Source organism: Megalopta genalis, chromosome 1, assembly GCF_051020955.1.
Source record: "Megalopta genalis isolate 19385.01 chromosome 1, iyMegGena1_principal, whole genome shotgun sequence".
Lineage (NCBI taxonomy): Eukaryota > Metazoa > Arthropoda > Insecta > Hymenoptera > Halictidae > Megalopta > Megalopta genalis.
In genome coordinates, this window is record NC_135013.1 from 33,286,937 (window position 1) to 33,312,640 (window position 25,704).

General features: G+C 39.8%; 4 protein-coding genes and 1 long non-coding RNA gene across 7 annotated transcripts in view; 3 read left to right on the forward strand and 2 right to left on the reverse strand.

The window, feature by feature from the left end:
- Positions 1–4,352, forward strand: part of Pino (protein pinocchio) — a 138,522-nt gene extending 134,170 nt beyond the window's left edge. For both annotated transcript variants that reach the window (XM_033466031.2, XM_076525924.1), the window contains exon 6: positions 1,871–4,352. In XM_033466031.2, the coding sequence (XP_033321922.1) occupies positions 1,871–1,981 (111 nt within the window). In that variant the 3' untranslated portion in view covers positions 1,982–4,352. The remainder of the gene's footprint in view (positions 1–1,870) is intronic.
- Positions 4,353–5,166: 814 nt separating this feature from the next.
- Positions 5,167–12,276, reverse strand: SdhA (succinate dehydrogenase, subunit A (flavoprotein)). Its single transcript, XM_033466029.2, has 9 exons — positions 12,134–12,276; positions 9,780–10,206; positions 8,078–8,476; positions 7,833–8,001; positions 7,582–7,748; positions 7,275–7,501; positions 7,058–7,202; positions 6,647–6,951; positions 5,167–6,571 (listed from the first exon to the last, which is right to left on the reverse strand). The coding sequence occupies exons 1-9, from the start codon at positions 12,191–12,193 to the stop codon at positions 6,485–6,487; spliced, it is 1,986 nt and encodes a 661-aa protein (XP_033321920.1). The 5' UTR covers positions 12,194–12,276; the 3' UTR covers positions 5,167–6,484.
- Positions 8,593–9,728, forward strand: LOC117218029 (uncharacterized). Its single transcript, XM_033466034.2, has 4 exons — positions 8,593–8,820; positions 8,891–9,035; positions 9,094–9,330; positions 9,413–9,728. The coding sequence occupies exons 1-4, from the start codon at positions 8,741–8,743 to the stop codon at positions 9,527–9,529; spliced, it is 579 nt and encodes a 192-aa protein (XP_033321925.2). The 5' UTR covers positions 8,593–8,740; the 3' UTR covers positions 9,530–9,728.
- A 51-nt stretch (positions 12,277–12,327) lies between the features above and the next one.
- LOC117218032 (uncharacterized) overlaps positions 12,328–25,704 on the forward strand; it is a 40,151-nt gene continuing 26,774 nt past the window's right edge. For both annotated transcript variants that reach the window (XR_004489698.2, XR_013034689.1), the window contains exon 1: positions 12,328–12,824. This is a non-coding gene — a long non-coding RNA (uncharacterized LOC117218032). The remainder of the gene's footprint in view (positions 12,825–25,704) is intronic.
- On the reverse strand, positions 14,624–24,588 carry LOC117218030 (succinate dehydrogenase [ubiquinone] flavoprotein subunit, mitochondrial). The gene is made up of 11 exons (XM_033466035.2): positions 24,507–24,588; positions 24,010–24,237; positions 23,015–23,301; positions 21,610–21,748; positions 21,347–21,515; positions 19,976–20,171; positions 19,659–19,856; positions 18,880–19,074; positions 18,180–18,323; positions 16,853–16,963; positions 14,624–15,485 (listed from the first exon to the last, which is right to left on the reverse strand). Exons 1-11 carry the CDS (start codon positions 24,577–24,579, stop codon positions 15,399–15,401), a joined length of 1,827 nt encoding a protein of 608 aa, XP_033321926.1. The 5' UTR covers positions 24,580–24,588; the 3' UTR covers positions 14,624–15,398.

A 25,704-nucleotide genomic window follows, 5' to 3' on the forward strand; every position in this document is an offset into this window, starting at 1 on the left:
AAGAGGGCACCCCGATCGATCCAACGCCCACGGTGCAGAACGGTCGAGTGATCGATCTTTAATACACGCATTAGCCGTCCCGATGGAACCAGTTTCATTCAACTTGAATTCCAAGCCCTTTCAAACGTTTCGATCGCGACGCCATTCCAAAGGCTAAAAAGAGGACGCTTCCGTTTCATGTTTCAAGGCAGCGCCGCATTCACCGTCGCCTTTACTTTTCGAGCATCAACGGCTTTTGCATAGTCTACAAATATTTTCTAGAGTCTGAGATATTATATATACGGGGTGTTCCGAAAATGTCTCGCAATCCGGAAATGGCGGGTTCCTCGGATCATTTGAAGCAACTTCTTCCTTTACAGAAATGTTCTCCGAGGCACCGTTAACGAGTTATTAACGAAAAACAGTGACCAATAAGAATCGAGTACGGCTGACGCGAGGCGGCCCAGCCAACCAGCGTACGAAGCCCAGTTCCGCTCATTGGCACGGTCGCCTCGCGCCAGCCGAGCTCGCCTCTCATTGGTCACTGTTTTTCGTTAATAACTCGTTAACGGTGCCTCGGAGAAAATTTTTGTAAAGGAAAAAGTTGCTTCAAACGACCCGAGGAACCCGCCACTTTCGGATTGCGAGACATTTTTGGGACGCCCTGTACATAGAGACTGTACATGGTATAGAAACATTACTGATACAAACATTAAAAATAATGTTCAGCGGACACACGCATCGAAGCGTAATTTACATTGGAAATCGGTTATAATTATTAGCCAGGTTTGAGTTAGATCAGGGTCAGACGTTACGTTAGGTCTGGGTTATGCAGAAGTCGTATATCTTACATTGGATTTCTCATAGTCGACGGTGATTTGTGTGCGCGCATGGTAATTTTTTTTTCGAAAGAATTCTACGAACTAAAAGCGATAACGATATGTTATTGTACGACGTCGTTGAGAAATCGATCGAGGGGGGGGTGAACTTTTTTAAAAAAAAGTTCCCACGTAATGCTCCGATTAATGGAAATGTTTTTGCATGCGATAAAAGCGATATAGCGTTGAGTTTGTTAGTTGAGTTCGCGGCGTATCGATTTCACGAATGGCATTTAGAAGTATCACCGGTGTGTTATTGCGAAGGTCGGATTTAGCGACTGCTCCGTTCACGATAAGGTCGGATAATAAAGTCGATCGTGTGCGAAATGGTCGATAAACGCAGGCTTAATGTCGGCTTTTTATAATCGAGTTTTATGATCGCCATTTGAACCCGCCGGATATCGCGAACGAAAAGTTGAGAGTTTGAAAAACATTTTGCCTTCGCATATACAGGGTGTCATCAAAAAATGTCTCGCAATCCGAAAGTAGGGGATTCCTGAGGCGATTTGAAGCAACTTTTCCCTTAGCGAAAATGCAATCCGCGGCTTTGTGTACGAGTTATCAACAAAAACCACTGACCAATCGGAGGGCGAGGGTGGCTGGCGCTCCGTCCTTGCGGTCAATGCCGCGTCGCGCCGGCCGTCTGGCGCAGCGGCGGCGGTCCCGAGGGCGGGGCGTCAGCGATCTCTCATTGGTTAGTGTTTTTCGTTAATAACTCGTAAACGAAGCCTCGGAGAAAATTTTCGCAAAGGAAAAAGTTTCTTCAAATGACCTCAGGAACCTCCCATTTCCGGATTGTGAGACATTTTCGAAACACCCTGTATATCCTTTAAGCTGATCAATTGTTGCTTAAAATAATGAGACGAGATTCAACGTGCAACGAAACCAGAACAAAGCAGGGTTCAACAAAACGCTAATACGCTAACGCGGAGAATCTATAGCAACGCCACCTATTGAAATTAATCGTGAGAGATGAACGCCGAGCTTGAAACGTCTGTTTCTCTTTGTTACAGTCCCACGCGAGTGGTAAAGCAAGATGGATTGGCGAATGTGGACTGAGTTGTGGCCCGTCGCACGAGGAGTCGTTGGTTCCGGCGTTGGAAAAACTACGAGCCACTTCGTGAACGGTGCTCGGCGACGAACGCATAGAGAGACGTCGTGTACCGTCACCCTGCACAAGACTTAATCCATCATCACCATCCATATAGTGTCACCCACCACCATTGTGCGAGTCGGAAACGTGTGAATGTGGACTCTGGTTGCATAAATGATACATTATGTTCCTGAAGAGGGGACGACCAGAACGGACGGGATAAGTCCAACAGCGAAACAGCCGTTTTCTTCTTCCCTACGGCTGCTTCCTCTGTCACGGATGCATTAAACCACACAGAACGGCCGATCGGCGGATTCTCTGCTTCAAGAGCCTCTGGAACGAAACTCGGCCGTTCCTCTTCATCATCATTGCCGCCTGCCGCCTCGAATCGAACGAACAGCTACTGCGCGGATTTATGGCTGCTGGCAATAAACTACTCGGTAGATTACATTCGAGGAACGTTGGTGCAAATGCGTTCGATGTCCTTGTGTATTTTCAATCTCGACCTATAACAATCTCGTTCGGACTCTGTACAAATCTCTGTAGCACACTCACGCACGCGATCGATGATTTTTCTTCTTCTTCTTGTTTTCTTTTATTTTTTTCCCAAGCGGATTCCGCAGTAAGCGTTAGTTGCAATTCCATCGAACCACGAGTTTTGCGTTCCGAAGAACAGAGTACATCTTCTTCTTCTTCTTCTTCTTCGCACGCCGCACTTCGGAAACATTCGACTTGTAGCACACAAAAACACGTTCCGTTTGACGCGCCAAGGCATTGTGTGTGTGTCACACGATTACAGATTGTCGTTCGAGCCAATCGAATAATACGTACATTACTACTACGCTTTTTTGTTGCCACGAGTCGTTGCAATATTTTGACAAAAGTAATAAGCGAATACTTGCGCAAACGATTTGTCTGTTGTGTCGAGTGTGAAAAGTAGCTTCAGAATAAAAATAATACTACTACTACTACTACTACTACTACTACGTCACCGCGTTGTACAGGCTCGCAGGGGGGGTCACGTTCGTGTTTAGCTTATAACGAGAGGTCATACTTTTTAGAATATTGTTAGCAATGTAATTTTGGTCTCGAACAAATGCACAATAATCGATTGTTCAAGTTTCAAGTAACTGTTCCACGGAATCCTGAAAGAGACAAGACATTCTTTTTTTTTCCTTTGCAGCGAATACACGAACTTTTCTGTCACATGAATTCATTGAAACTTGATAAGATTCGCATCGAGATGTAATAATAATAATATCGCTTGTGTATGAACTTGTTTGACATTCAAGTGGAAATATGTAATAGCCGAAAACAGAACAGCGACACGCATCTCAAAGAATAGCATATGTTATCATTGTTACATTGAGAACGTGTACTGAATCAAAATTAGGGGACTAAATTTGTACTCCGAAATCCGATGGAATTATACCGTTCAAGAAATAGTATCCATTGCATTCGAGTATTAGACTGATAATTAGGTAAAATTCGCAACAAAATGTATGTCGTAGTCGAGCCAAGACGTGTATCGAGCTCTCTGAAAGATCTATTTCGTACGTTTGAAATGTCTATGCTAAGTTGAATAGAGACTAATCACGAGCTTTCTGAATGATGTACGATCAGAAGATAACACGTGATATATGTACGATTGGAACTGTCAAACCGAGCGATGCGTCTTCGTCTACGATTGCATTTCGGAAAGTTGGTGCTAAGTGCCAAGAAGACACGAAATTAGCCTAAGAAGCTGAACTGAAGGAAGAAATATCAGTTGATGTAGACGCTAGTAAATGTAATAATCTTCTTTTTACGAGTTAAATATATTGCGACTGCGATACGAAAAAAAAAGAAACGATTTTTAATGATCGTGTGCCGGCAGTAATTTTACTAAATGTAAATGCGATTTTAAATTGAATCGTTAGAGAATAGAACGCGGTATTAACGCCGGTTTTAATAAACACAATTATCACTAGCTCGGTTTTATTCTGCATATGTACGTAATTTACACAAGAGACATGATTTTGTAACAAAAAGAAGCATTTATGTTGGTGCCAATGATTTTTCGAATTTGTACTATAGCTCATTTCTTTTTAACAATAATTATCAGATGTTTGTACGAACTTTCGTAAACCATTGTACATTCGTTCACGATATTCATTTTTTCGAACATATTTGTATTCTTTGATGGTGTAACGTTTTGTATGTGAGAACATGTTCATCAAATTCATGCTCATTTAAATTAAACTGTAACTCGTAACGTTTTCTGAAGTATTAGCTCAGCGAGCGAGCTTTAGTTTAATGCTTTAGAAAATACCTTTGGTAGCGATTTTTATTTAATCCGTGAAATTCTTATTTATGACCAGAACATTAAAACTATGGGTTTAATAAATGATATTCGCCAGAAATTCTGCTCTTGCATTCTAGTAAAAAAGGAGACCTTTTTCCCCTTTCCTTTACTTTATTCATTGCCGATATATAATTGTTTCTTCGGTACGTTTGCTACAAATCTCTTCTCCTGGAACTTTTATAGTAACTGTCATACACATTCGAATAAAGAACAAACACATTTACGCAAATGAGAGCCTAATTCTGTAGAACACAACTATCTTTACTTATTTATGACAAAATATCTGATATTAATAGTTATAAGGAATTTGGTGTATTATTAATAAGATTATTATATTTATTTCTAATAATTACAATTTATTGACTTAAATATGCAATATGTGAACAATAATATACTATTCACTATTGACTGTTTCAAATTTCGAATAATTCTTTACGTAGTTATTTAAGTTGTTACTTTTCGTAAAAAATAAACTTCTCACCAATACCTGTACACTCTATGAATTTACCTATCTTCATTATAGATCAATTAAATTTCTAGTGAATACAATTTAAATGTCACAGAGAAAAGCCTATGATAAACCTTGTCTGCACTAATTTCAATGGAGTTAAAATGAAAATTCTTTTTTTCTTATTGGAATCGAAAATACAGCGAAGAAAAATTACAAACTCGCCTACATAGTACTCTAATTCCGTAAACGATTAAATTAAAATTCTCTTTTCCATGAACTGTGCTAGATAACAATAAAAATTTATTCTTTACTGTTCAAATATGAAGCTTCAATGTTCACTGTAACAAACAAGAATATGAGGGATACGATAGTGACGTTCTTTGGCCAGAATACATTTTCTAACCAAATAATTTCTCACGAATAAAAGGCTATACGAATGCTCGTTCTTTTATTGACAATATTATGTACACTTCTTATCATGGTATGGAGCGTGTCCGCAAAGATTGAATTTAAGTACACGACATCTCATGGATGTACAGTGGAATTCTGTTTATATGAACTAAATTTTAGTAGAGTAATGTGTATTTATGTGATGTATATTTGTTTAACTGAATTTTATCATGAACGGGATCCTCTTATATGAACACAAATTTCTATTAGTGTATTATATGTATAGTAATGATGATATGAACCATCTGATTATGTGAACCAACATGTCTGCCGACAGGTTCATATAAATGGAGTTCTACTGTACTTTCAATTTGAGATTATTCACTTGCGCGTATTTGGAAAATACACGACATGGTACATCATCAATACATAAGTTCAACAGGCAACATAGAAACAGATCTTTTTACCGACGAAAGTACGAGAAACATTGGTACTGCGGAACGGTGAAAATAAATAATATGAGTTCTTGAACTAGTATAAACAACTGTCGTTCCGTAATAATATCGGGGAGAAAAATGAAATTTATTGACATAAAATACTGAACTGGTTGTAGTATAAATTATTAAATCTACTTATTGCTGTTCGTTGAACCTGTTTCGATATTGACCCATTAACATGTTAAGTATTCAGCCGCAATAAAAGTAGCGAACTGCTTTTACACAACCTTTTAGGGAGTACTAGCTCATAATTCACAGTACAAAATCTTTCGTTGAAAGAATTCTTATTTTTTTTTTTTTTTTATTGAGTATACCGTATTACTGAGTATACGTATTATTAAGTTTATAAAGCCAACAAACGACAGATAGCTCCGCAGAGATTTATAAACAACAGTGTTGAATACTTTGTATACAGGTCTGGGGGAGAGAACGTTCCTCCTTAAAAGATCTGTGCGTGAATTTGCTGCCTGAATCACGCTAATATTTTACTATTAGTTACATAATAAAGGTAGCACTGATTTCACTAAGAGATCGATCAAACTCTTCTTTGAGATAATAGACAATCTCAGCACCATTCATCCTACAAGGACAACTAATCTCGCTCGCAACGCGTGCAAGTATTTGACAAGAATTAAACTTTGGTGCACGACGTGATTCACGTGCATAATAAATAAGCTGCTGCATCATAATGATAGAATATCGGTAACTTTGCCTCGTCGTCCTTCCTCTGTAGAAATGAAAATGTCGTACCAACAACGAATTTAGTAAAACGTGGTATGACCGAAAAGAAATTTAATAATGGAAGGGTTAAGGGATAGCTAAAAATTGTACATATTTACTTTGAAAATGAATCTAGTAGGAACGAATCGCGGGTGGGACCGTCGTACATTCATTTTTGTCTAGAGTGTTATCTATTACTGGCCTGTAATCAATCGACACCTGAAAAGAATTTTAATTAACGTCATCGTGTCGATATTATCTAACTGATACTGTAAGCTATATATTGCTACATACATTTCCTGTTCTCAGATCAATCTTCGTAAGTGTGTGCTTCCGCCAATGTTGTTCTAGCGGTTTTGGTTGTTGGTTTTCTGTCGGCTTGCTATAATCGTATTCGTCGATTCTATCTTTGAAATCTTCACGCGCATGCGCGCCACGGCTTTCTTTTCTATTCTCGGCGCCTACTATCGTTTGCATTGCATTTATCATTAAGTTTTGCAATTCGAGGGTTTCCACGAGGTCGGAATTCCATATCATTGATTTGTCGGACACTTTAAGATCATTCAATTTCTTGTAAAGAACAGACATCTTCTGGCATCCTGGTAACGTTTAAAAAATACATTCAAACAATTTGGTAGCATTCTTTTGATACAACAAAGTATAGAAAATTTAAAACGCTGTACAAACTATCAATTAAATGCATACCTTCTTGCAACGTTTCAGACGTTCTAAATACAGCCGCGTGGGTCTGCATAGTCTTTTGCATACTTAGTCTCAAGTCTGCGGTAGCAATGCTACCATTTGCATTTCTGATCGCATCTAAATTAGCCACAGTCTCTTCGCCGGCATTCTAAATACAGTTTATATTAGTCTATACGTTCCAGTGTTATATTATAGTATAATACGGTATAATAGTACTAACAGGTTTAAGTGGTCCAATAGCTTGTCCGGGTGTGTTTTCTGCTGCAATTGTCTTAGCACAAGCACGTCCAAAGACGACTAAATCCAGCAGTGAATTAGCACCGAGACGATTAGCACCATGAACGGATGCGCAAGCGGACTCTCCGCAAGCATAAAGTCCACGTACAACTGTGTCCTCGTTATTCGTTCTTATTAAAACCTGCCCTTTATAGTTCGTTGGTACTCCTCCTTTATATTTAAGTAAATGAAAATTATTTTATCAGTCGACTGTTGACTCTTTTATAGCGATGTCAAGACGAATAACTCACCCATGTTATAATGTACCGTTGGAATGACAGGGATAGGTTCTCTCGTTACATCGACTCCTGCAAATATCATTGCCGTTTCCGAGATACCGGGTAATCTGGCTGCCAGCTGTTCAGGTGGCAAGTGATGAAGTTGCAAGAAGATGTGATCTTTCTCAGGACCGACCCCTCTGAATTATTATATTTACGAGATTAATAATATAATTTCTTTAATATTTTTGGGACACCTTATATGTGCCATCTATATGACTCACCTGCCTTCCCGGATTTCAATAGTCATAGACCTAGATACTACATCCCTAGAGGCGAGATCTTTCGCGACTGGCGCATAACGTTCCATAAACCTTTCACCTGCACTATTTACGAGGTAGCCTCCCTCGCCGCGGCTACCTTCTGTGATGAGACAACCAGCGCCGTAGATTCCTAAAATGAACATTCTTTTAAATAAATCTGCAGTCCTCCTAAAAGAACCAATCCTTTTCTCATATTCTTCTCGTACCGGTTGGATGAAACTGTACGAATTCCAAATCCTGATTTGGCAAATTCGCTCTAGATACCATCGCAGTACCATCTCCGGTGCACGTGTGGGCGGATGTACAGGAGAAGTACGCGCGTCCATAGCCTCCTGTGGCTAATACTGTGTTCTTAGCGTGAAAACGATGGAGAGTACCATCTTCCAAGTTCAGAGCGATTATGCCTCTACATTCTCCACCCTCCATAAGCAAGTCCAGAGCGAAATATTCAACGAAGTAATTGCAGTCGTAGCTTAATGACTGACCGTACAAAGTGTGAAGCAAAGAATGACCCGTTCTATCAGCTACACAGCAACACCTGTGAGCTTGACCACCTTTCCCAAACTTTAGGGACTGCCCGCCAAAAGCACGTTGGTAAATCTTACCTGAAACGAAAGTGATCGCATACTTTAATACAAGTACTACAAATGCAAATCTACAATTGTTCTAAGATTTAGGAATACACATTAGTGGATGTACACCAATGTTCAGACGCCTAGCAACCAGAAATGACTTGTTATTTTTAAATGTCACTCAAAAATTTGTAACACTCCCTCCTGATACTTTGATAAATTTTTGTAGAAGAATAAATAAAATGCTGGAATATTAGTTTAAACGTTAAGAATTCAGAAATTACGTATCTGTTGATTATGGATAAAAATATCGGAGCGAAACAAAATTATGAAGAATTCGGGAATACAGAAAATCAGGGAGACAACGAAAATGATCGGTACGGAATACGATATTATGAAAAGCATTTTTCGATATAACTATTGATACTGCTGTTTGCACGTTTTCAGAGTAAGTATAAAGTCACACCCGACATCGCAGCAAAATTTGAAGAGACGTTCCCATTCCCGTTCTCGATCACCTATAAATACTAAATGTTTAAAGAGATGGGTCAGCTCGAATGCTTTTGTAAATTTTATACAAGATTTCAGAGAGGTGAGTATACAAATTACAAATTTTTTGTTTTGATGATTACTGAAGAAATTTGATCTAGAAACATGCCGGTGTAAAAGGTTCAAAAATATATAAACTAGCTGGTGAAAAATGGAAACAAATGTTGCCTAAAGAGAAGCAACCATATGTAGATGCAGCGAAAAGTATCAAAAATCAAAAACAAGATCAACAAAAGAAAGACAATATAAATGCTCCTAATCCGGCTAATGTTGATTCCAAAAAAGATGAGAAAAGTAGGCAGACAAAGAATACAAAGAAGTCAAAAAAAGATAACAAGGTTTGTGTCTACATCTAAGTTTCCTTCATACTGAATAGATATAATTATTGATAAACTATACAGTAGTATATCTAAATTTTAGGAGAAAAAGCAAAAGAAGAGAAAAAAATATAATACAGAGTCAGACACTGACTCTGCTGTTTCAGCTACATCAGCTACAACAATAACAAGTGATGATCTGTCAGATATGAGTTCATAACTAGATATCAGTTGCTTATATTCACATATTTATATTTGTGATTACTTTATTCTTTGGTAATTCCTATACTTATTTGTCCTTCAGTTAGCAGTTATGTTTCATTGCATGTTATCAAAATTGTGCGCTCTCAGAATATTGATGGTAAAATGTGATATACATTAATGCATTTTAGAAAGTTAATAAAGACAAATACAATTCATCTTTTATATATACATAACACATTATAGTAATAACCATTTCATAATATTACCATCGGTGGTTCGACTGAAAGGCATGCCACAGTTTTCCAGTTCAATGACTGCCTTTGGGGCCTCACGAGTCATGTAATGAATAGCATCCTGGTCACCAAGCCAGTCAGATCCCTTGACGGTATCATACATGTGCCATTGCCAGTTATCATCTTCCATATTACCCAAAGCTGCATTGATACCACCTTGAGCAGCAACCGTGTGCGATCTTGTTGGAAATAATTTGGTAACAACAGCTGTTTTGAAGCCTTCTGCAACCAAACCATAGGCAGCACGCAATCCTGCTCCACCAGCACCCACGACAACAGCATCATACGTATGGTCCACCAAGGGATATTGTTTGGAAATAGCGTCTGATGTTTTTGCTGCTTTACCATCTGGTGTATAATGGAATTTACGGTTTGTAAGAACTGGTAGGCCCAAGTTATTCTGAAATGGTATTTATAAAATCAGACGAAGACCTTATTATTCTAGATTTATAAAACACAACAATTTAATAGTCATTGGTTTTCATATCATTTACTTCTTGTTAAATCATTATATTCCATAGAAACTAGTCTAAACCCAGACATTAAATAAAATACATAATATTTTTAATACTTCCCACCCTGTACTTAATTTCACTTACATTGTCTGTGTACAAATAATAATCAGACAAGAACAATTTCTTATTTTTGTTAATATTTATTTTAATAATACTGTAAACAATTGTACATCAATAGCTAAAATATAATGAGATTCATTTTCATAGACATCTATATCAATTGATGCACATAAATAACGTGTATAGCTGCTTCATTGCATTATTCATCTATTTATAAAACATGAAGCAGGTTTAGAGACCAAGTTGAAAAAAGTAACACACACACAAACACACACGCACGCACACGTACACTGTACAATTTGCTGATACAAACTGTAGTAACAAATAATTCATAAGTAAAAGAAATTATATGTTTCAACGTTTCATAAAGCTTCGATTTTGTCGTACTAAATCGATGCACGTTAATTTTAATTCAATATGTAACAATAGCACGATATAAAAATATCAAAATCATAATAACGTTCTCAATGTAATTACAATTTATATAATCACGACTCGAGTGTATTAATAACATTTACAACATACGGGGTTGTTATTAACAACGAATATATGTCCGTCAACGATGAATGCCAACTCGAGAAACAATCGTCAAAAGAAAGGTTAATAATTGTGATTCGTACGATTTTATCATAAATCGAACGAACGAACGTGAAAAAAAAACGTTAGCCTTAAAAACGAACGTCTTATTGGATCTCGTCTGAAAATTGATAACAAGCAGAAAAGTATTTACATCAAAAATCAGAATTGATATAAGTTTTTGTAACAGGAATATCACTTAACATATGTACACTGTTCGCCATATGGAGATAAGAGGAAATGATACTAAGGTCGACGAAACGCTGTTACATGAAAATATATATTTCATCTTTAATCATTCATTTTTCCATACAATTTATCGTCGGACAAAATTAAATATATATATATATATATATATACATATAACATCGTATACATTCTATACATAAACGTGTTTCGCAAGGCTGCATAAAATATATCGAATAAATTAACGGTATCGCGGTTAACTGATTATTCAAAATACGCTTTCTATTTTCGTAGACGAAACAAACGCGAGGCCGGTCGAAAGTATCGTTAACAAAACAAACGGAAACGGAACTGCTAAACTAAATCACACAATTTAAAGATTGCAATTTCCCGCTAACGACTGCTTCCCGTGCCGGTGTGGGCTCATCCGCAATTATAATTAATCTGAAGCGTAATGCGTCGAGTGTGGTTTCGATATACATACATATACGGCACACACTTAGGCGTGATATTAAGTCACTGGTTAAAACAAACGATTGTTAAGCAAGCCGAACAGAGCGGATATTATAAATCGGTGTATCATTGCGTTCGCGGATAGAAAAAGTTTTCGACTGTGTGCAAAGCCGGCTGCCATGCGGGGTAGCGCGTACGAAACGAAGGGAAGTGCAGGAAAAAAAAATTGCTTAAAAAGACTTGACGTCAGAATCGTCTGCTAAACGATCCCGTGTAGTCTCCCTCGAGCAAAGCCAGACGATCGCCGGCTTCCCGTTCGATTCTTCATTTCACTCTATTCTCGTGAAATGAGAAATTCCGTGGAATGCTCGGTCACGAGGTAAAATGTTCCGGCGAAATCGATGCGCGGACCGGGGTTCCTCTTCGGTGCGTGTGTTCGGCGAAACTTACGTAATTGTTCGACGCCGAATGTTGCACAGGGAAGGTGCACCGTTGCCAGGATAAAAATTATATAACTTGAAGTGAAAAACATCTTACCAACGATGTCGCGCGAGTATTTCTCGCGAGCAAAGGCGACAGCTTCAGTAACCCGCTCATCTCGACGCAGCGTCACGTAACCGACACGGCTATCTCGTCGTTTTTCTGTTTTTCTTTTTTTTTAATTTTACAACGGTTCCGCGCACCACTCGGCCGAACCCGCGTTTCTACCGTACCGTGCGACTAACCCCAATTTTTTCGCAACTTCACTCGCGCACTTCTCGCACGGCGACGTGAAGCGTTCGAGTCGGTTGAGTACCGACTACTGGCGGAAGCTCTCCGACGAATAGCAGTGCTGCCAATCGCGACGACGCTAGATAACCTCACCTAGGCGGTGCACCGTTCATTTTCGGTTTCATTTGGACCCGTAATTGTTCGCGCTTGTTTCGTCCCGCACGCGTACGAACGTGCGATCGCGACGGTGTTCTAGAGCGAAACGCAGCCCCTTTTACTTTCGAAATGTCGACGTTCACGTCGTCGCACGGCGGATCGTTCGCGGGCGGGAAAATTGAACGGTACCGCGAAGAAAATAAATCTTCAAGGGGTTCTCATTTCTCTTTACTCGCCGATGGGGTGCTAACGGTATCGCGAATCTCGTGGTGGTTCTATTTTGCCAGTTCGAGGAGGAAAGATATCGTCCACGGATCGTTTCGCGTACCGGTACGCAACGGTCGACGAAAGCGAGCGCAAGGTAAGAGTGTTTTCACGTACGACGATTTTAATGTGCTCCGATTTGTCCGCTCGGCGGTAAGGTTAACGCGGTTTCGATTCTGAAATTGAAATGTCATTGCGCCGAAACTGTTCTCCCTTTCGAGTTCAAATTCGATCGTTGGTCATTCGATAGAGTATCGGTTCCGCTCGAGTCGGTTCTCCGCCCGTATACAATTACATCGCCGCGGCACCACGAATCTCGGGCGAGCCGTACAATTGCCTGTTTACGCTTTAAATCGTGCAACCTTACGCGGACGTAACAGAGAAAAAAAACCGTGTTTTACGAGGCTGTTAGCACGCAGCTCGTAACGGTGATCGCGCTTTAACCGAGCTTTGTTAAACCCGCGGACACGGGAAGCGGGAGAAAGAGAAATGGAAGCAGATTCGTAACGCGTATTTGCGGGGTTGACGGCACGACGCGTGTCGCGTTTACCTATTGGTCGATTCTCTGTAGGCTCGTCTCCTTTCGTACGAGGAAAACCTCATTACGGCCATATGGTGGGGAAACCACTAGCACGCTGCTCGACCAGATGCTACTTATACGATGCTAATGCGGGTATTGGTAGGCGTAGGAGTATTCTGTGAAACAGGTTTACTCGAGTCTACAGGGTGACTCGTAAATATAAATAATACTGCTTAGATTTGCAGAAAAAAAATGTCTCGACGACGCGACGAAAATATTCTTTCTAACGGCTCGCATTTTTTTAGTTAGCTTATGCTGTCTTACGCTGCGAACGGTGACCATTTTATTTCAACGTGAAACAGGTTTACGTTCAATGCGTATCGTAACAGTTGCAATTAATCTTAAAATTGACAAGCCAAAATGTATTGACGATATTTGTTCTTGCTTAATGAGAATTGTAAAAGTTACGAATGTGAGCTTATAATTGAAATTTAATTAAAATTTGGAAAGCGAAAGTATTATTATTGGGCGAAGTAGATGAAAATGAAAGTTAGCACGGGGCACTAATGAGTGATGTCTTATTTAAATTTCGATATTTTCGTCGGTAATTGAGCCGTTTATTTGTGAAAGTGGCATAAGTCACTTTGTTTTTAAGTCGATATATTTAAGGGTTTGCGTTTGAACACGTTTAAAAATATGGATGCTAACTTTCGAGAAGATTTACTTGTATTTGTTATCTCAGGATACATCAGTATAAATAATTTAAAAATATGGATGCTAACTTTCGAGAAGATTTACTTGTATTTGTTATCTCAGGATACATCAGTATAAATAATTTAAAAATATGGATGCTAATTTTCGAGAAGATTTACTTGTATTTGTTATCTCAGGATACATCAGAATAAATTAATTTTTCTCAGTATAAATAATTTCGTATAAACATTAAAAAATCACCGCTTTTCATTACGGTAAAGTGACTTATGCCACTTTCAAAATAAACGGCTCGATTCTTACTGGAAGCAGTCATGGAGAGAAAATGTACAGCATGTTTCGCTCGCGGACCGAGCTGTAGCAGGAAAGTGAAGGGATACAGCGACTTTTTAACATTTGATAACATAGCATCAGCATCTACAACATTTTGCTGTGATAAGAACCGACTTGGAGACACAGTTTCCGTCGAGGCCATGCTATAGCGAAATTTCTTCTTATCGGTGTCGCTTATTTTTACGTTTATCTAAGCACAAACAACTATAATTATTCGTACCTTTGAAAAACGTCCGGCTCTCCTGAACACTACAAAATACATCTGAACAGTATGTCGCAAAATATTTCCTCTCTTTTAAGGTACAATATAAAAAGAAATATTCAAACGTGTATATAACTTATTTACTATATTTATTTATTAAAATTACATAATAAATCTTAACACTTTATTTTCCGGAAGCCTATTAAAATCCAATCCAAACAATTATAATTAATTAACATTAATCCAAACAATTCGATGGATTACAGATGACTGTTTAAAAAATAGAAAAAAACTGCCGGTAGATAAAGCGTTAAATTTCTACAAACAACAGCGTTATTAACCAACATTTAGACTAAAATTCGAACATTACAACCACATGAACGAGAAAATAAAGCAGAACCATTTCACTTTTATTTGCGTCCGCTACATATAAATTGTTTACAAACCGTTTCGCGCGAGCAGCTATTTTCTAAACAATTTCAACGATCTAAACGAGAGTTTAGAATTTGTATTCTTTTATTTTTATTATTTAGAACGTCTACCTTTCGGTAGAACCTTTCGTTACACAAATAGGGACGGCGAACGGAACGTGCAGAAATTTGTTCAATCGACCGGCGCCGACGGTGACTAATCGGCGGAAAACGAAATCAAGGAAACGGTAACCAGACGCGACGAGTATAAAAAAACTCCGCACGTGCTAAATACGGTATTTCATGGCTGTGATATGGAAATGGTGCGGGCACAGGGGTCCGCGTCTCCGGTCGGCATTCATTGTTTATGGAAAGTTCGGCGTGCTGGGTCACTGCCGGTCTCTGCGACGCGTTACAACGGTCATCCACGGGTTCGCGTCGACGATTTTTCGATTGATAAGGACCGGCACGTGCTTCGTGCTCGAGGCATTCGCGTCAGTACGCTCGGATCGTTGGTGGGACGTGCTGCGCCTCGTCTTCGTCTAACGTCGAGTCGATAACAGGTCGATAAGAAATGCTGATCTGGAAAATCACGTACAACTGATGCCTATTGAGATGTCGTTACGGCATCGCCGGTACGCCGACTGTGATTCGCACAAGTGTGGAAGTCGCAACGTGCGGGCACAACGTTGTGCACGATTTTTCAGTCCGTCGCGATAACGCCACAGCGATTGATAGAGAGAATTAAACCGCGTTCATGCGTCGTGGACAGTTTTGTCGATCAGGATCAGTTCTCTGGTCATTATTATTATTATTCGTATTTTTTTGTTCACGCTGCACAGGCTAAAAGTCAGAAATTTTCTACGCTTGCAAGATGAACGCGCTAACACGTTCGCTGCCACCTTGACACACATTTGAAAGATAGTCGCCTTAACTTCGCGCGCGTAATTATTTAAAATCGCTCTACGTTGTCACGAGCTACGAACAATTTGGTCCTTCGGATAAAAGCAGTGAACAATGGGCTCGGATAAAATAAAATAATTGACAAATATCTTTTACCTTATCGTTTCAATTAATTGCAATTTTTCAAATTCTTCTACTTTTTTTCAAATTCGAGTAATTCGAATGAATTTTGAAATGGTTGCTCCATTCGAGGCGGCGCCAAAATATTTTTCGCGTCGACTGTACGTTCGACGAGTTTACAAATTATCTCCGCGGGATTCTTCTCGGTCATTGTAAAGGGGTCGTAACGTAATTTAACAACGAAGATCTAATAAATCGAAATAATTTCGCGGCAGTTAACTCTTCTCACACCTGTTTTGTTAACAGGTATTTGAATTATGGTAGAAATTGTGGATAAAAATATATTTAAGAAATCAGTCACTCTCGTTCGAGAACGACGAATAATCGTTTCCCAACTCGTCGAAGCTATTGGCTCGAAAGAAAGAAAAATGCAATTGACATAAGTGATCGCGTGTACAACTCTATCAACGGTTCAGATCAACGGCAATTAGATGACACATTGCATGTCTGGAGAAGGAAATACGATATGCAATTTTGTAAAGGTGAAACGTACGAGCAATGGTGACAAAAATTTGTTCCTATAAAATGGACGATATAAAAAGCAATAACAAAGAATTTCGAAGTACTATTTACCGGCAGCAACATCGCGAAGCAACCTTGTATTTGTAAAACGAAACCGTACGATATTTTTAAATGTAACATTATTTAAAAAAGTATAATCGTGTCATTTCAAAAAAAGAAAAAAGGAAGAACCGAATGACAGTAATTCTGCTACGAAAGTAAAACTTGTTGGAACTTTCGAAAACGACTACTTGAGAATATCGCATATCGTATAATTCCACTCGGGAGAAACAAGATCACCGTTGGAATATTTTACGGGTATGCAAGTAATTATTGAATCAGCGATAAAGGAACTGATAACTCACGGCTCCATCCGATCGAGCCCACGCGAGCGTGTGCTTTCGCCAATGTTCGGAATACGGTCGTTTCTTCTGGCCGTCGAGCGGTTTCGCGTAGTCGTATTCGTCTATCCTTTGCTAAAAACGATCGAACAATTCGTTAATTACGAAATCGTAAAATATCGCGGTAAATAAACGCCTTGATAATTTATGTCGGTCGTATATCGAATGTAATCTAGGCTCCAGCTTCGTTCCGATGCAACGAAACAGGCTTTGCTTCTCGTCGAGACCTCTTTACGATCGTTTCATAATTTGTTACATTTTATTTCCTTTGGTATTGTCAATATTGAATGATTTTCTTTCAGGCTTATAGAGTAAGTGTTGGTATTACTGCGGTTTCTTAATGAAGGCGAACTTTGACGGAGAAAATAAGACCTTTTACGGTAATAAATTGACAACTCGAGCTATCGTTCTTTAACTTGAGCATTTACTTCTCTGAAAATATTGGATCTCTGAAAGCATAAACTTCATTTGAAAGCGTAATGTAAAGAAACCATACGCGTGCATGTATTACCGCGGTTATGTATCTATTATTGCGAGCCAAATACTGCGGACGTTCCGATTACCGCGTGTCAAGGTTGACATGATCAATTTTCTTTTAAATGTACAGCTACGATTCCTAAGATCGAGATATTCTCACTGTAGCACTTCACAAATTAGGTATAGATACTCTACGATCATTGTGATCGTACTCTACTAATAATTATCAATTATATCGATTATATTTTAATAATGATCAATTTAATAATCATTTAATAATTATCAATTATATCGATTATATTTTAATAATAATCAATTTAATAATCATTTAATAACTATCAATTACATCTTTTCATATTTTATTTTATAGATTATAGTTAATTTATATTTATTTTATGATTATAGTTATTTTGTAGATTATATTTTAATAATAATCAATTAAATAACCCTTTAATAACGATCAATTACATCGATTATATTTTAATAATAATCAATTTAATAATCATTCAATAATTATCAATTATATCGATTATATTTTAATAACATAAAAAATTATGAGATTCATTTTTAGAAAATTCCACGCTATAAAGTTTTAGGTTTTATTACTTCTATATAAAATACCGCAGTATTCGGGGCGCCCGCGGTAATACCCACACTTACCCCAGTTCTCTAACATTATGCAATAACTTCAGGGACAGTTCGACGAATAGGATCGAATAATTCATCTCGTTGAATCTCTCGTGCTTCGATTCCTTTCAATTTAGAGGGAATACGGGCCGTCAGTCTCTCTTCTATTACGTAAATAACTACGTACCTTGAAATCATCCCGGGCATGCGATCCCCTCGATTCTTTTCTGTTCTCCGCGCCGAACATAATGTGCAAGCAGACCAGCATCAAGTTTTGCAATTCCAGAGCCTCGACGAGCTCTGTGTTCCAAATCAACGATTGGTCCTGGACCTGAAGCGTTTCGCAAGCGTCTTAGATCGGAACAGACAATCGTCTAACAATGCTAGATGAAAAAAAAAGCGAGCTACGAGACTCGAATAATCGTGTTTCCTCTTCCCAAATTGTCCATTTCTGTTTATATATCGAACAACAATTGCAGAGAATTTACTGTAGCAAGCTCATACTTCTTATTTTTCATAGCCTGAAATTATGCTACCCTCGAATTCTCCTAATCCGCGTGCTGCTTCGAAGCACGCTAACTCGTCTTTGCCATAAATGCATAAAATCCGCGGTTTGCTAATCGCTATTGAGCGATTAAAGTGATAATAGTCGTTCGAAACGGTAATCAGAATTGTTAATGATTACAACGATTAGATCAGAGTTCCGACAACGGTTAATATTCGATCACATCGGCGCGACGGCGCGCGTTATGCATGTTCCGATTACATCGACGACAGAATTGCACCGACTTAGCGCACTTACGTAACAATCGCTCCAGGAGCCGCTATGATCGGTAATACGTTCTTACGTAAACGGCAGAAAAAAATATATCGTTTGATTCACCTACACATATGTCCGGCAGGTCGCAGGTGTAAAGACGCGTCAGCTCGCGGCATCCCCGTTGCAGCACGTCGCAGGTGCGGAACACCGAGCAGTATCTTTGCATAGTCTGTTGCATCTCCTCGCGCAGCTCGGCGACCGGTATGCAGCCTTTCGCGAAACGTGTCGCATCGAAACGGCAGACCGACTGCTCGCTGACAGCCTGTTCGCAAAATATCGTTCGTCAGAAACCCGTGCGTTCCCTAACGGATACAATAAATTCTCTCCAATTGTCCCTCAGCTTGTGTACGACAAATGGACTATTTGGGAGAAGGCAAATTTCGGAGGGAAAATCGTCCATTTTCGCGTACAATCTGAGCGTCGATTAGGAAGAATTTACTGCAATCGCGAAGCGCTGATCGAGTCGCAAGAATTGGGTTTTGACGATCCTCTTCAGGGTCGAACACCCTGATTTCTCGCGAATCTTCTCACGAGCTGCAAAAGAATTACAGTAATATCTCTCTAATTGACACAAAAATAGACGATTTTGGAAGAGAAGACACGATTATTCGAGCCTTGCAACTCGTTTTTATGGTTACCAATTGTTAACAATTATAAAAAAAGCGAGCTGCAAGGCTCGAATAATCGTATCTCCTCTTCCCAAACTGTCCATTTTTCTGCACAATCTGAGCGTCGATTAGGGAGACATTACTGCAATCGCGAAGCGCTGATCAAGTCACAAGAATCGACTTTCGAGGATCCTCTTCAGGGTCGATCGCACTCGAGAAAGAGCATAATCATCCTTACGGCTGACAAGTCCTCGTGACGTTCGCCGGGTCTCGTCATGCAGTCGATCTGGTCGGCGATCGCCTTGCCGAAGACGACCAGCTCTAGAAGGCTGTTCGCGCCCAGCCGATTGGCTCCGTGGACCGAGGCGCATGCGGTTTCACCGGCGGCCCACAGTCCTTCGATCACCTTGTCTTCCTCGTCCTCCCGCGTCAGAACCTTGGAAAATGCCGTGGAAAATTGCCAGTCGGTGATTCACGGCGCGCGCGCACACACGGTTTACTATTGTGCACGGCTCGCGGATTCAGTTAGCCGGATCGCTTTTCCCTATACGTCACCTGTGCTTTCCAATTGGTCGGCACGCCGCCCATGTTGTAGTGGCTCGTCGGTATCACCGGGATCGGTGATTTCTCGATGTTCACGCCGGCGAACACCCAGGACAAGTGCTTAATACCGGGCAGCTTCGTGCGCAACGTCTCTGCCGGCAGGTGATGCAGTTGCAGGAACATGTGGTCCTTCTTCGGGCCGACGCCTCTAAATTGTATCAGTTCGGTCATCAAGATTAGGTATTCGGTATTAGGATTATAGGATGTGCTTGAAGGAACCGAGCGTTTTTCGTTGGACGTATTTTATTCGAATAATAAATAACGGGTCGAATTTTATTCGTAGAATTTATTTGAAATGTTATTCGAATCAAAGTTGATTCGAAGCGTCCCGTAATTATGTTAATAGTCGGAAAAGATTCCCGAGGTGATTTCGAGTAACTTTTTCCTTTGCGAAAATGCGATCCGCGACTTCGTTTACGAGTTATTAACGAAAAACACAGGGAGTTCGCTGACGCTCCGCCCTCGTGACCACTGCCGCCGCGTCAGATGGCCGGCGCGACGCGGCATTGGCCGGAAGGGCGGAGCGCTCACCGCGCTCGCTTGCCGATTGGTCACGGTTTTTCGTTGATAACTCGTAAACGAAGCTGCGGATCGCATTTTCGCTAAGGAAAAAGTTGCTTCAAATTACCTCGGGAATCCTTTCCGAGTGTTAAGATAATTATGGGACACCGTGTATACTTCGAATTAAATCTGTCATCAATCACCCTGTATGCTTCGAATAATTTTGAATAAAATTTCGTTCGACAAAACTATTCGATGGATATATTCGATACGTTGGTCGAATATAATTTTATTCGAAGAATTTCTTCGAATGATTACTCGATGCAATCAACGTTAGCAGCCGCAAAGCAAGATTTTCATTAAGAGAAGATAATTAGCTACGACCTACATAGTTTCCATTCGGATAAAGGCAAGAATTTCTAGTGTTTATAAAAACATACAGCTGTTAGTATCGTCTCCACGACTAGACTGTAAATCTCCATAAAAATCTACCTAGGAAAAATATATTGAAAAACAAGATAAACAATATAATTGATTCTAGATTTATGTACATAGTCGAGAAGATCTTTTCTCAAGAAGATCCGCAGTTCGTGCGTCAACATAGTGCTTTCACGGTCGATGTTATTTACAATGTTTTAAAAACTTTTACAAACAGAAGCAATCGCAATTCCACCCGTAATTAACAAATTGTTCGCGTAAAAATTTCTTCTGTTATTTCAAAAAGAAAATTATCGAGGAGTCTTCTAAATCCAACTCGCATACAGATCGCACTGGCTTCGCTAAATCGTTATCGCTAATATTTTGATTCAATTCGTTGGTCACCTGCCCTCGAATATCTCCACGGTAATTGCCCGCGAGACGACGTCGCGCGAGGCCAGATCCTTCGCGTTCGGGGCGTACCGTTCCATGAAGAATTCTCCGTTGGAGTTCAGCAGCTTCCCGCCTTCTCCCCTGCTGCCCTCCGTTATCAGAATTCCGGTCCCGTATATGCCTAACGGAAGATATTACCGACGTCGCGCGAAAAGAATTTCCCACGAGAAATATTGTTTCCCCCCCCCCCCCCCCTGAGTTGGGATAGGTTATACCGGTCGGATGGAATTGGACGAATTCCATGTCCTGAAGAGGCAATCCTGCTCTCGAGGCCATCGCCATTCCGTCGCCGGTGCAGGTGTGCGCCGCGGTGCACGATAAATAACATCTTCCTGCTCCTCCCGTTGCTAACATCTGCGGCGAAATTGATAAACTCGTGTCACAGATGTCGACGGAAGCACGCGCGCAACGCGCGGGCATCGCGTATCATCACACACACGCAAACAGAGTGTCCGATTCCGGTCGATTATTGTGAGCCTCGAACGGCCGCGCGTTTCGTTTCCGACGCCGATCGAATTCTCGAACGGTGAAACCGTTTGCGAGCGGAATTTCAGTTTAACGAAAGATCGCCGGACGCGATTTGCTTTTCGTCGTGGAAGCGCGACGCGCGCAATTGATATCAGTGAGTTCTTTCCAATTGACTCTTAATTCAGCGAATATGAGTCGCCGAAGCTTCGGCTATGAAATAAAGCGGAGACGAAGAGATCTGGTTTCGTAGACGATGTTCGTCGATGAACACTTTGTACAAACATTGGCGAAAAGTATTTTCGAGCACCTTTCGAAAAGCAATACATTCTTTTTTCAAACTGGACTAAGCGACTCGAATTTTTGTTTAAAAGTGTTAAAGGTTGGGTTGGCTACAATGCCTTTTTCTAATTTTGCTGTTACAGCAAATTCTCCCTAATTAACGCTCAGCTTGTACACATATTATCAAAACAATTTCACAACTCGATTATGCCACTTGCAACTCTCTAAATTGATTCGATAAGAGAAAAGGAACTTAAAGGAACTTAACTTCGATAAGATTGACATATTTGCATGCAGCTTTAGCAGATTTAACACAAGACTTTATGATTCGTTGTTTTAAATCTGTCAACACTGGATGCAATTGTGTCAATCTTATCGAAGTTAAGTTCCTTTAAGTTCGTTTTTTAATTAGATGCAAGTAACATAATCGAATTGTGAAATTGTTTTAATATATAGCATCACCGTTTTGTAGTTCATCTGCTCGTTTTCTTTTTTTTCATAGATGCATACATTTATCACGATTTTAAGACTTTATAATCTGTTTACTGATTTTTCGATTCTCCGTCATTCGTCATAACTTGTGCTTTCTTCTTGTTGTTATAAAAGTGGGAATTTATCCGTATATATATATAAATATATAATACAAATAAATAAATATAAATAATATAAATAATAATATATATAATATAATATAATATAATAATATAATAATAATAATATAATAATAATGTAATATAAATAAATATATAAATATAAATATATAATTATAATAAATATATATGAATAAATAAGCTGGCAGGTTCAACGTTAAATTGCAATTGCAGTAGCGTCGATGGTATTGCAAGATGCGTCGACGTAGATAGAATGGTTTACCGTGTGATGAGCCCTGAAACGATGCAAGAGGCCGGTTTCCAGTTCCCACGCCAAGACGCCCTTGCAGCAACGGCCGAGCATGAGGAGATCAAGGGCGAAGTACTCGACGAAATAATGCACCTCGTAGCGGAGGGACTGCCCGTATAATGTGTGCAATATCGCGTGACCGGTTCTATCGGCGACGGCGCATGTTCTTTGTGCTATGCCGCCTTTTCCGAACTTCAACGACTGGCCGCCGAATGCTCGCTGATAGATCGTTCCGTCCTCCTTGCGACTGAACGGACAGCCTAGACATGCGGAACGTTAAAATGATGGAAAAAAACTATAGTATTTTTAAATATAGTATATACGTATATTGTATTTATATATATATATATATATATATATATATATATATACTATATTTAAAAATACTATAATAATATAATATATAATATATTATTTATATAGTATTTATATATATATATATATATATATATATATATTATATTATTATTATTATTATTATATATTTAAATACTATGTAAATACTATAATAATATAAAATATATAATATATTATTTATGTAGTAAATAGTATTTTTATATATATATTATATTATTATTATTATTATAATATTATATTTAAATACTATATAAGTACGGTAATAATATAATATACTATTTATATTTTAATATAATATATATAGTATTTAAATATACAGTATCTTAACTATTCAGATAATCCCGCAAATATCAGCTCAGATTTACAGTCCGGGTCCCAGTGGACCCAGTCGCCCGTCCAAGTATTAAAAGCAGACGTTCAAGCTTCCGTTCGATATAGCCCAGTTATTGGAAACATTCCGAACTCAGACAGCGGATTTTTATGCAAAATGAACATCGTCTGCGTCAATTAGAAGCTGCAGAGGCTGCATACACGTTTAATTCGTTTGCTACGAATTAAATCGCGTAATGAACTGTTTTGAAGCCCTCGATCGAAGTCAGCGCAGATATTACCATAATTCTCGAGTTCGTATACGGCGCGCGGCGCCTCCCTGGTTAAAAAGTGTATCGCATCTTGGTCCCCGAGCCAGTCGGATCCTTTGACGGTGTCGTACATATGGTACAGCCAGTTGTCGTCGGCCTCCGCGTTGATCGCCGCGTTGATTCCACCTTGCGCGGCCACCGTGTGCGATCTCGTCGGGAATAATTTCGTCACCACCGCCACACGGTAACCCTTGCTTCCTGAACGACGAAAGGTGGAACGTGCGAACGAATTGCCTCGGAAATATACAGCGAATTCTCCCTAATCGACACTCGGATTGTGCACAGAGATTGGACAATTTGGAGAAGAGAAGACACGATTACTCGCGACTCGTTCTTTGTATATAGTTACCGATTATTAACAATTATAAAAATAATTTGGGAGTCCTCTTCTCAAATTGTTCATTTTCGTTTCCAAGCTAAGCGTCAATTAGAGAGAATTCGGCGAACAGCACGGATTTGAATCTCACCTAAACCGAACGCAGCCCTTAATCCCGCGCCCCCAGCGCCGATGATCACAACGTCGTAGCAGTGATCGATCATAGGATAATTCTGCAAGGAAGATTTCGACCGTCCAATGGCCGCGTTAACGATATAACAGGCAATAACGATTAACGGGCAAATTGACCCTTTGCACTCGGAGAATGTTCTCGGACCGGTTATCTAATACTCGAGGTAGAAAGCAACGCATCGAAGAAGCCATGAAACGATAGAACGTTGGTGATACAGTAATTTCTCCCGGAAGTGCCGTATTTCGGGTTGCTGTGAATTTCCCTGTGCTGATTCTACGTCTGTATAATTTATTGCGATGCTAAGGGTCGGCGGAATTGCCGAATTGCCTTCGAATCGTGTCATTTTGTCTCTGAATTGCCTTTCGTCGTGTCATCTGTCCACCGAATTGCCTTCGAATTGCTCTTGGATCATGTCATGTGGCCTTTGAATTGCCTTTAATTGTACCATGTGCCCCTCGAATTGTCTTCAAATTGCCTCTGAATCATATCATGTGGCCTCTGAATTGCTTTTAATTGTGTCACGTGGCCTCCGAATTGCCTTTAATTGTGTCACTTGGTCTCCGAAATGCCTTGAATCGTGTCACGTGGCCTCCGAATTGCCTTGAGTCGTGTCACGCGCCCTCCGAATTGCCTTCGAATTACCTCTGAATCATATCATGTGACCTCTGAATTGCTTTCAATTGCGTCATATGGCCTCCGAATTGCTTCCGAATCGTGGCAAAGAAAAATGGAAATAAAAAAGCTTCATATTAATAAGTTTCTCTAAAAACGAACCGCGAGTCCCGAAGAATCGCGACTTAGTATTCTCGGATCTGCCGGTTTCGATTCCAATCTCCGAACATTTCCGGGAGAAATTACTGCAATTAGACCGTTTAAGTAGAATTCGACGAAGAAACACGGCGAAACATCGGTTTTGAACGTGGCATAAGTACCAGCAGTTTTGTCACGGACGATATCCGAGTGCAAAGGGGTTTCGCAGTCGTCGAGAGGGCACGTTACGTTGTCGCTATTCTCCTTTCCGCATTTCGATTTCTCCCCGGGGCTGACGTTTATATGAAAACCCCGCGAACCTTGTTTACCGAAGCGTCGAGGTTGTTTCACGAAACGCTGGAAAAATATCGAACGATAAAGTCGGCTCCGTGCGCGACGAGCGCAG